At 36.9% G+C, this 11637-nt stretch overlaps 1 protein-coding gene across 1 annotated transcript; it reads left to right on the top strand.

The window, feature by feature from the left end:
* Positions 1-496: 496 nt before the first annotated feature.
* Positions 497-9739, top strand: oxtr (oxytocin receptor). The gene is made up of 3 exons (XM_038279825.1): positions 497-682; positions 844-1942; positions 8878-9739. Exons 2-3 carry the CDS (start codon positions 1024-1026, stop codon positions 9129-9131), a joined length of 1173 nt encoding a protein of 390 aa, XP_038135753.1. The 5' UTR covers positions 497-682; positions 844-1023; the 3' UTR covers positions 9132-9739.
* The last annotated feature ends 1898 nt before the right edge of the window (positions 9740-11637 follow it).

The raw sequence follows: 11637 nt of genomic DNA, 5'->3' as shown, positions 1-11637 counted from the left end.
AGACAGTATGAAGTATTACAATTTCTAACAAGCTTTACTTCAAATTCCACTTAAGACTGTAATTATCCCTGTTGCCTTAGTAACCATTTATTCCACCATCACTCCTCCTTCCACTTAACTTTCCATTGACATTTTGCATTTCTTTGTAAACAGTCACAACCATCCAAATGAAAAGGAATAATTGCTTTAAATGCAAACCTTTGTGTAATGTTTTACAAATCTGTAACAATGTATACAGATGCAAATACATAAAAAAAAAAAAATATATATATATATATATATATATATATATATATATATATATATATATATATATATATATATATATATATTTTTTTTTTTTTTTTTTTTTTTTTTTTTTATGTATTTGCATCTGTATACATTGTTAGAGATTGACAATAATAAATAGCCTTGGACTTCTCTCCCTCAGGGTGATTCCTGCAGCATCGCCAATTGGTGAAAGTGCGCATATCCACCAAGTGGTGGCGGAGAGATTTTTATTGCTCCTGACGAACTGAGGACCCTATATAGGGGCTCATGCACTGTGTTGCTGCCCATTGTGAAGCTTCTCAGCAGATATGTTAGAGCTACAATTGTTTTCCATCTCTGGTTTTATTTTTTCAATTTAGACTTAGGGAGTAGAACTCTTTTGTGCGTTTTGTAATTTTGGATCACACTGCAGGTGAGGTTTAAAAAAAAAAAAAAAAAACTTAATGATGTTTTTTGCAGATTCACAGCCTTGTTTCGATAATTTCACCCATTCTTTTAAAAAAAGTGCCTCTGTTGTTTCTGTTTGGAGAATAACGCATATATTATTTTATCCTACATCCTCTCTTTTTACAGACCAACGGATGACGTCCGACACAACGTAAATTATTTTTACCAAGTGGGAATTATGAACTGTCCCCAAATATGCCTGATCACCTGAAACAAGGAGGACTTGGGCTCCCTATCCTCTCCAGGTAACCAAACCATTAGACCTCACAGCCCTCTCGCATCTGCAGAGAGGACTGCACTACGGCAATGGAAACTATTTCTAATGAAAGTGACATCTGGCAACTGAACGACTCTTGGAAGAACTCGAGCCTTTTTAATGGGACCGCTGGGTTCAATCAAACGAACCCCCTGAAACGGAATGAGGAGGTGGCCAAAGTGGAGGTGACCGTGCTCGCCCTGGTGCTCTTCCTGGCGCTCGCAGGAAACCTGTGCGTCCTGCTTGCCATCCACACCACCAAACACAGCCAGTCCCGCATGTATTACTTCATGAAGCACCTGAGCATCGCCGATCTGGTCGTTGCTATATTTCAGGTCCTTCCTCAACTTATCTGGGACATAACATTTCGCTTCTACGGACCCGACATTTTGTGTAGGTTGGTGAAATACCTGCAGGTCGTCGGGATGTTTGCCTCCACTTATATGTTAGTTCTGATGTCTGTAGATCGCTGTTTGGCCATATGTCAGCCTCTCCGCTCACTACACAGAAGAAAAGACCGTTTTTATGTGATATTTTCCTGGCTCCTTAGCCTGCTCTTCAGCATCCCGCAGATTTTCATCTTTTCCCTCAGAGAAGTCGGCTCAGGAGTGTATGACTGCTGGGGCGACTTCGTGAAACCCTGGGGAGCCAAAGCTTACATTACATGGATCAGCCTCTCCATCTACATCATCCCGGTGGCCATACTCAGCATTTGTTACGGGTTAATCAGCTTTAAAATATGGCAAAACTTTAAGTTAAAAACAAGACGGGAGCAATGCATCAGCCTAACGCCCAAAACCTGCAAAAGCAACACGCTGGCCAGGGTGAGCAGCGTAAGGCTCATCTCCAAAGCCAAAATTACCACCGTGAAAATGACTTTTGTGATTGTGGTGGCATACATCGTGTGCTGGACCCCCTTTTTCTCAGTCCAGATGTGGTCTGCGTGGGATCCAGCTGCGCCTCGTGAGGGTAGGTCTAATGAATGCCCGCTGTGCGCAAAGTAGGTGGATAGCGCGCCATGCATGGTGCATTACGCATTTGGGATACCGTACTTTGAAATAGCCACACAGTAAGATTTATCTTCATTTTGTGAAATCTTAAAAGAATTCACATTTTATTGTCAGTCTTTTTTCTGATTTCCGATTTCCAAGAAGTAGCTATAAAGTACGAGTCCCCACATTTTATTCCTCAAAAATTATGCAGTGGAGTTCTGCTCCTTTTTTTTTTTTACTCTGAACTCCCATGTTTAAAGGGATGTTCTGGGCTTTTCCAGTTTAAGCGCGCTTACCAGAGAGACAATTGCCACAGCTTAAAGACAAAGTCAGTCAGATACACAACGTATAATAAAAGTGGCACAATTCAATCTATTTATAAGTGTTCTTTTTTATATATATAAGATGGGCCCATTTAATGTCATGCAAACGTTTTAACTATCTATTTAAGTACATATTGAAATAACAAAATCTGAAAAATATAATTGAAATTTATGGTAATTTCTTTTTTAATTTATTAACAATCATGTATGTTTTGTTTAATTAAATCATTTTACATTGTTACAGCCTTATTCTTCAAAGTCAGGAGATGAGTCTGGTCTGGATTTGAAATGCACTGCAGGTTAACCAAAAGGTTCATGACTGGATCAACTAAATGACTCATAAAGTCCAATTATATCACAGACCTTAACATAAAAATCACTTGAGTTTAAATAATTGATTTTAAATTGCCAAATGTCATAATAGGCATTAATTATAAAATGTTTAAATAACTAAATATTTGTTTGGTATATTTAAACATATATTTACCAGATTTTGCTGTTTTGACTCAGGGGAAATTTTTGGTCTTGTGCTAAAAAAATGTCTCGTTTTTAATACATGTTATTTCTAATTAACACACTATAACTAAAACATTTGCACATGATTAAACAAAAATAATAATTGGTGTTTTTTTCCAAGCACAGGGTGCACAGAACCTCCCTCAGACACTCCCTGAACTGCAGACACCCATTGATGAATAATCATTAATCAAATTAGTGTGCACCACTGCACATCAGGAAGCCTGTGCCTGTGGGGGTACTTTGACATTTAACTACAATACACAGGCTCCTACAGGGGCCCATGCATCCACTGTCAGTGACCACACCTTTCAAATCATTATATATTTACCTTTATGTCTTGGCTTTGCCTTTTCCTCTTTTTGCAGAGGTGTGATAGTAAATGAAATTTAAAACAACATATCACCAGAATTAAGCAATATTTTATGGTAAGGTGTAAAACATAAACATGAAGAAACATATGCTAATACAAGCTTAACTTTTATATGCAAACATAGCCATTACATTGCATGCAGAACTGCGATAAGATACAAACTTTTCCAACAAATTCTCTTTCATGCTTATACTTTTTCTAAATAATTGCAATTTTTTTCTTTTTTTTTTTTACTTTTTTTTTTTTTTTTTTTTTTTTTTACAGTTTAGTAATGTGGCAATAAGAATAATTGTCTTGATGGCAAAAAGAGCCCAACAGATTTTGCTTTCAGAAGTGGAGCAGTACGGCTATCGCCATAGTGTTTCGGTTGTTTTATGCATATGAATTGATATATTATAATTATGCAGGGATATTTACAGATTTTATGGACATTGCAATATTAGTAGAACAGGAAAGGAAAACCAGAAAAAAGGAGAAGAGGTAAAAGAAAGAGGAGAGAATGATAAAACATTTTCAGTCTGCTTCATCACCTGCAAAGAGATGTAATAAGAACAAAGAACAAAATAATTTCTATTTCGACATTTAGAAATTTCTTGATTTCTAAATGTTTTGTAGCTTCCATATGACATTGTGCCCTGCAATGCTTGTATCAAAAAACAACAAAAAAAACAGTGATGCTGAAGTAAAAAGATTTGAATATATCTTCTGAAACATTTGCATGAAGATTTGTTTGCACCTCTTTAAATCAGAAGTCCCCAAAAAATCCCAAGGTTGAACCGCTGTTTAGTCTCCACCAGGCCGCTAGGAGGAGCTCAACAGCACTTCTTATAGGTTGTAGAATTTGTTTTGAATTAGTTTTTTATTCTAAAATTGATTATTAAATATTTGAAAATAAATTTGAATCTCATTAAAAAAAATTTAAACATCTTGTGAGGTTTAAAAGACTATATAATTTAGTAATAATGAGAAAAAAGTTGAAGATTATTTCTAAATGTTTTTAGATTTAATATTTTATGCTGCCTTAGACAGATTTCATGTAAAATGAAGCTTCCAATTCACCAATTAACAAATCGAAATGTTCTGTGCTTGAAGACACAACCAGTTACTTTGTTGACTTTGATGAGTCTGGATTAAAACTTTGCAAACCAACAATAAACCAACTTGTCTTCATTCACCTCATGAATGATTGTATACAAAAAAATAAAATCATAGTGAAGCTTGGGCTATTTATTTAACATATTTTCTTGTACAATGAGACCCCTTATTTGCAATCTTGGACAATCTCTTCTTCTTTGCAGACAGTTTGGTGTATTACAAGTATAGACAAACTGCTTGATGAAACAGAAAGAGGTTGTGACGCCACACCTCTCTGTGATATTTAGAGGGAACAGTGACCAGAGAGACGAGAAACAAAATTGCTTCAGTGTGTATAAAAAATAAAAAGATGAATACATTTCCTAAAGGGTATGGCCAATCAGTGCGGAGAAGGAGGCTGAGTTTGGATGACAGGGAGACTTAAATTCAGCAGTTCGGAACCAACATGTGCCAATGTTTATGTACAAAAGGAGAGCAGCAGTGTCATCTGTGTGTGCTGATAAAGATTTAATTATAGGTAGAGATATAGCAGACAGCTCAGTAAATAAAGCCCATCCAAGATGAAAATGTTTGCATTACAAAAACAGTGAAAATTGTCACTAAAATTAATTGAATCTATATGATTTTTTACATTATTTACCACACCCATTTAAAAGAACTTAAAAGTAACAAGAGGCTCCAGGTGTATTCCTTCAGGTTTATGAAATAGTTTAGTGGTAAACAGGTTTTCTTTCTTTAAGTCAGTGTGGATATTAGGATTAACTTCAATCCAAGGTGCATGCCACCTATAGACTTCACTTTGCCTAACAGTGGGGAGCAATCTGCTGCTTGCCTGACCTTGTGTCTCTGCTCAATGTCCATCTACATGTCTTCCTTTTTATTTATTTATTTTTAGCCTGAAGAAACAGACCACACACACAAAAAAAGAAACCTACTGTTGTTTCACCTTTAAATAGCCCAGTTCCATTTCAACCTTTACATTCTTACAGGTAAAAATCAGAAAAAAATTACATGTTACTCTGCTACCTGGAGCAAAACATAGAGCTTTAAGGCTTAGAGGAGCATATTTACTAAGATTTCTCAAATTTATTGAGGTGTTTGCAGATCCAAACATTAATTGTTCTGAAAAATATTCCATTCCATAATTATTTTATTTTTTCACAGTGAAACACAAACTTTATTTTATCTGGTTTTGAGTGGCAGCGAAAAAACTACCATTCTAATGTGGAAGACAAATGATAAAATGCTTTAAAAACCTATTTTTAAAAAAGCCTAACGTGTGGCAGGAATTTGTTTTCATCCCCCTTTGCTCTAATTCTTCATCTTTCTAAGTCACCCAAATAGCAAAGCCTCAATCTTTGTGTGATTTCATCATGATAAAAAAGGCATCATATTTGTGTAGCCTACGTTTGTAGCCTGTCTTTGAACAAACAGCATCATAAAGACCAAGAAAAGGAAGGGTTTTTGTGGAGAGTGGTTAAGTTATAAAAATAACCCAAGCTTTGGAAATCTAGAAAAATAAAAACACTGTTAAACCCATCATCTAAAAGTAAAAAATATTGTTACAAATACCTATATATCAAGACCAATCTTAAGAGCTGCAGAGATCTACAGCTCAGACACTGACTGGACAGATGTTGTATACTCCTTGAATCTGGTCTCAGAGGAAGATTGACAATTTGATAGTGAATGTTTAAGAAAAACCATAAGCATTCACAGTTTCCCTCAAGTTGCATTTAGTACACAGCATTCAGGACACAGCAAACTCATCGAATAAGGAGTGTGGTGAGATATTTTTCCTAACTAGATGTTTCAGTCTACATACAAAAAAAATCATCTGTGAAACATAATTACCAATTTTTTGTTTTCTTAATTTTTTTACATGCATTACTATTAAAACACATTAAATCACAGAAAAAAAATTTTTTTTATTCAGTTGTACAGACAGGTTGACACCAGGTGGGCGGTTATCTGTCATGTCATCATTTGACAGACCAATCATATCACAGTTCCTGCATCAGTTCCCTACTGCAACTAAAACCTGAAGATAGATGCACATGTGTTTCCTATTTTCAGCCTGCCCCTTAATGAGAATGAATTCATGATTTATCATCTATACGGTTTATTATAATACTTGGTTTGCTCTACATCTTCCCATTTCCTTGTGAGTTATGTAATAAAGATGATTACTGTTATCCTTGCAAAAAGGGATTCCTGCTTCATCCAACCGCTTTGGGAATTTAACAAAACATTGGAATATACATCTTATAGTATTAAACAATGGGAGGGGAAAACTGCAGTTTTTAACTAATGGAGGAGTATACATATGTGTTATATAGGCCAACCCAGCCATTTGTTGGGTTTATTAAGTCTTTTTATGAATGAAATTATTATCTTCAAATTATTTCTATAGAAATCATATGTGATACATTACTAAGATACTCTAAATTGAAAAATTACTTGCAAGACAGAGCCTGTTTCTCCAAGGTCCTCTCCAACAAATGGAATGTCAGCTTTGTGACACTGTGATAATATGACTGAGCCTGGACCTTTCACAGAGAGGAGGTTCACCATTTTTTGCACCTGATCAGGCTTATCAGCATCATTTCTGAAAATGCCAGAAGATGTCAAAATACCCCATTCTCTCTGAGGTTTGTTAGAGGGAAATCAACTGTGTGTGAGTTCACATTTAGCAGCCAGACAGATTTCATTATGTGTTGGACAAAAACAGCTGAAGGTTAAACCTTGACTGAGACACACACACACACGTAAGAAATGTTTTGAACAAAAGCATCTCCTTCCTGCCACTGCCCCTATTGGAAGCTGACTTAGACCCTGCTATTGATTTTCATTAAGGGCCGTAATCGACAAAATATCCACCATTCAGTCTATAAAGTATTTTATTTCGTTTAAAGGTCAGGTCTTTTTTCTTTACAAGAAAAGGAAATAAGCCACAACCCAAATTCCTTTGTTGGTTGAATTTGCCCTGAAACATGTAGACAATCCACTTCTCTGTATGGTATGTAATGAATGCAGTGATAGGACACCTGGAAAAAAATAATTTGTTGTTTACCATTAAAGATAATTCAGTTTTTACAGCTAAATGAGGTTACTGTTAATAATGTTAACATCACCGTGCAACAGGAGTCTTTCGGACTGGGCAGAATCAGTTCTGACAGCCACACAGATGTACCACCCCCAGGCTGATTAGTCTGTCTTTTCATTTGCTGTGTGATCTATCATTCCCCTGTGAAAACCTCCATTCAGCAAAGGTCTTTTTTTCCACAAAGCCACACAAACGTCAAATTAATTCAAACCCAGACTCTCATCTCCTTTGATGATAAAACCCTGATAAGCTTCAGATGCACTTTTGCACAATCTGCCTTGCACTACATTCCAAAGGTTCAAACCCAAAGATAGATAGTGAAACCTGCAAATCTGTTAACTGAGGTTAACTTAGTATAGTCATGTTTTGGTCCACAGAGTGACCCATAAAGGACAGCTCCTCTTAATCATGTGTGTAAGACTTTCATACCTTCTAAGATGGCATTTACTCTGAGCTGCCTAATGAATCTAGGGGACTGAAGCAATAAGATAAATCCAGGCACAGGCAGACTGAGAAAAGATTAACAACCACTGAGAAGAGGTTAAATACAGGATACAAACCAATTACATGATCGGAAACTCATTTACCAAATGTCAGGTGGACGGTGGAGTTAGCAGTGTAAATGTCATCCAGCCGCCACTTCAAGTTGCTCTCTGTAATGTATCACTGCATCACTGGGCAAGGAATTGTATCACCTTTTCCATCCGTACAAATAAAATTGACCATGATGTATCTAGTCAGTGTTATTTTACTTTAGTCGAAGATTATTTCCCATTCGCTGAGCTTTTCAGTTTTAAGCCGATAATTATTTTGTGTCACATTTTGGTGTTGTGAGTGTGGCTTGAGTCACTGAGAAACCCAACAGGTAAACATGAGTGTGACTGTATGAAGCAGAGATTTTGAATTGATTCCGTTCTTTTAGAAAATACCAAACACTATTTAATTTACCAAAACTAAACCCTGACACACCTGCTCTATGAGCTCATTCAGGATAAGTACCCATTTTCTAACGATGTGTCACCTCATTAGGGCCGTGGCATTTGCTAATTACCTCTTGCTTATGAACTCAACAATGACTCTGATTACATTATTTCCATTTGGATGTCAAACTGAAAAAGTGAAACATTCAGGCTGAAAAGAGTAATATCTATGTTTTCTGTATCCTCCTGTGCTTAAATGTGCAAAGCTTAGTAGCTATAAGCATATTTGCCTATTGTTGATAACATCCTTGTGATACTTACCTATCATAAACGAGTTAGGGAAAATATTTCCCACAGGACATCAGTAAAAATCATTGCTAATTATATGATTAAAAGACCTCTCACTTCATAGGGGCTATGAGGGCTTATATACAGCTATTATAAGATAAAAGTCAACGATTTCCAGCAAATACTTAACTTACAGTACTTGCAGGTTCTCCCACTCAGGGAAAATTAATGCTAAATGATTCCTTCTCCATCTCACAGCAGTAACTTTTATCTGTGTTTCCTTTTATGCAGCCATGCCCTTCATTATCTCCATGCTGCTTGCAAGCCTGAACAGCTGTTGTAACCCCTGGATCTATATGTGCTTTGCTGGTCATCTCTTCCACGATCTGAGGCAGAACTTCCTGTGTTGTTCCGCTCGCTACCTCAAGTCATCCCAATGCCGCTGCGAGCGTGACTTTGACTCCAGCCACAAGAGCAACTCATCGACCTTTGCCATTAAGAGCACCAGCAGTCAGAGGAGCATCACTCAGACATCCACCACGTAAGCCCCTGGCCTCTTTTTTTCCCCCTTCTCTCCAAAGCTGCCCACTCAGCCTCTCACTACATGCTGCTCCCCATTAATTTTCCAGCGGTTCGATTTCTTCAAAATGCCTCCCTTGGCAAGACTTGCTGTTAAAGCCTAGAAGGGGAAAACAGCCCACACAGTACTTATGCTTCAGCATAAATTCAGAATTTTACTGTGAAACTGAAAACTGTAATAAACAGATGACCCCTCCATTAGACTTAAATCAGATAATCATGGACTAAAAAGAGTGTTCAGATGGAAATGTTTCTATTTTTTTTTTGTATATACTTGATCTAAATGTACAGGATGTGTTAACTGCGCATACAAAGTGATTAAAATGAGTATTCAACGGATGTCCATGCACTGTAAATTGTTACAGTTTTTCACACCAGCATAGCTAATGGATGGTCTTTGTGGTTATAAATGTATCTGTTAAAAAATATGTATTCTGTCGTCCAGCTTGTCACGTGTTTGCTCACATATTAACTGTTACTTCAGCTCTTGTTAAATTTAGTATGCCATGCCTGTCATTGCTAACCATCAGAGAAAGGGTTAAAAAAACAATAAAGCCTATTAAGTGCAATGAAACCTTTTGATCATGCTGTTATCTTTCATTTCATTCAGGGACAGTGTCATCATCAATGTCAGGTTGTTCATTTAGTGCTCAAATCTCTTTAGTCAAATTTAAGAATACAGTTTCTTGCAACAATAACTATACATTAACTTATTTCACATGATCATGCTGATATACCAACAAACTGTTGTGATTTTTGTAGGACTGAAACTGAAATGAAAACAAAATGGTGTAAAATAATAAGAACAATGATGTAAGGCTTTCAAAAATAGTGTGCTTTGAGTTTGTATTCCGCTCCTTTACTCATCCTAAAATTAAGACCAGTGCAACCAGCTGACCTTAGAAGACATCTTATTTCTTGTGTATAACCAGTATAAATCCAACTTGTAACTAAGGGTCTATGTTGATTATGTTTCAAGTACTATTTAGGTTTTAATGTAATTTTAAACTTTAATGCTGTGAATACCAGCACTTTGAAAAATATTCAGCTGTTTATGCAGGGCTTTTGTTCAGTTCTGTCTACAGTATGTGTTCCTGTCTGCAATTTTAATTTAGAACCAAAATAGACGCAGTGTTATTTCTTATGTTCTTCCAACAGGATGAGCAAATAAGGAAAATTAGCATATTTTATGTGCATGGATGCGTTGTTTTTTTTTTAAGTTAAAATTTTAAGCTTTTTTGTATTGTCTAAGGCAAAAACTGTATATTAAATTTTTTCATAAGTACAATGTAACACCTGTACTTTATTACTTTTACTTAAGCAAAGGAATCGAATTGATTAAGTACTGCATAGATGTGAGTATGTCAATGACTCAGAAAATAGGACCCAGAATTCAGGCAGACAGAACAGGTTTGTTTAAAAATAAAAGGCTTTGTGGACTATCAAGATTGAGTGGTTCATCAGCTGGGACTGGCTTGCTGGATTCTCTGTAGAGATAGATACTCAGGTTAGACCACTATACTCAGACGGGGAACGATACAGAGCATGTCAGTCACTAACCTGGTTCTTAGTTCTATTTGTGTCCTGAGGAAGGAGTTGGAGCCAGTCGGATGACTTCAACCACAAATTGCGGTGGGAGCCACCCAGAGAGTTCCAGGAATGAGGCAGAGCAGACTGACGAGCATAAGCCAGCAGACGCAGAGCAGAAGAGTCCAGAGGCAGAATCAAGAGCAGGTGACGAAGCAGATGACCAGATCAGAAGGTCAGAGAGATGCGGAGGTACCAAAGGGAAAATCCAAGCAGGGGACAGTTTCAAGGTCATTAACAGGCAGAGTCCAAACAGCAGTCCAAACACAGAAAGGGACAGAAACAGACCAGAACAGGGACAAGTCAAAATTCAGGAATACAGAGTAAAAAAAGGGCAGGAACAACAGTCAAAAGACAACAGGGTGTACTAAATAACTTTCACACTCGGTTTGAATAATCTGGCACTGATGGCTGGAAACAGGCAGCATAAATAGGAGCTGGAACATGTGGATCAGATGAGGGCAGATGAAAACTGGGCGGAGCTAAGCTGGTGGAAGGAAGGAACTAATAATCCAATCATCAGTACCAAGATCATGACAGACTAGTGCTATGTGTGGTGGAAAGCTACCATCACATATTTCCCTTAACTCATCTCATGGGTGTTGTTCCCTGAACAGCACAATCTCCATAGTAATGCATGATCATACCATTGAATATTTTATGTTAAAGGTATAGTGGAGGATGTTCTTTAACCCTGTGGATCATCAAAATAAGTGGTCCTCCTAATTGTTAATCATTCTGGTGATATTTCTTTGTAAGGCTGACCTACTTGCTCGCCCCCATTTTGACTTACCGGTGGTGAGTCTGACATAGTGGAAAAATTGCAAATCTCTTTTGGAAAGTAAGCTTGTATGATTGATGCAAACAGCAATTTTTAAACAGAGG

This window comes from Cyprinodon tularosa, unplaced genomic scaffold, assembly GCF_016077235.1.
Source record: "Cyprinodon tularosa strain WSP-4 unplaced genomic scaffold, ASM1607723v1 ctg154, whole genome shotgun sequence".
Classification (NCBI taxonomy): Eukaryota; Metazoa; Chordata; class Actinopteri; order Cyprinodontiformes; family Cyprinodontidae; genus Cyprinodon; species Cyprinodon tularosa.
This window is presented reverse-complemented; position numbering and strand designations above follow the sequence as displayed.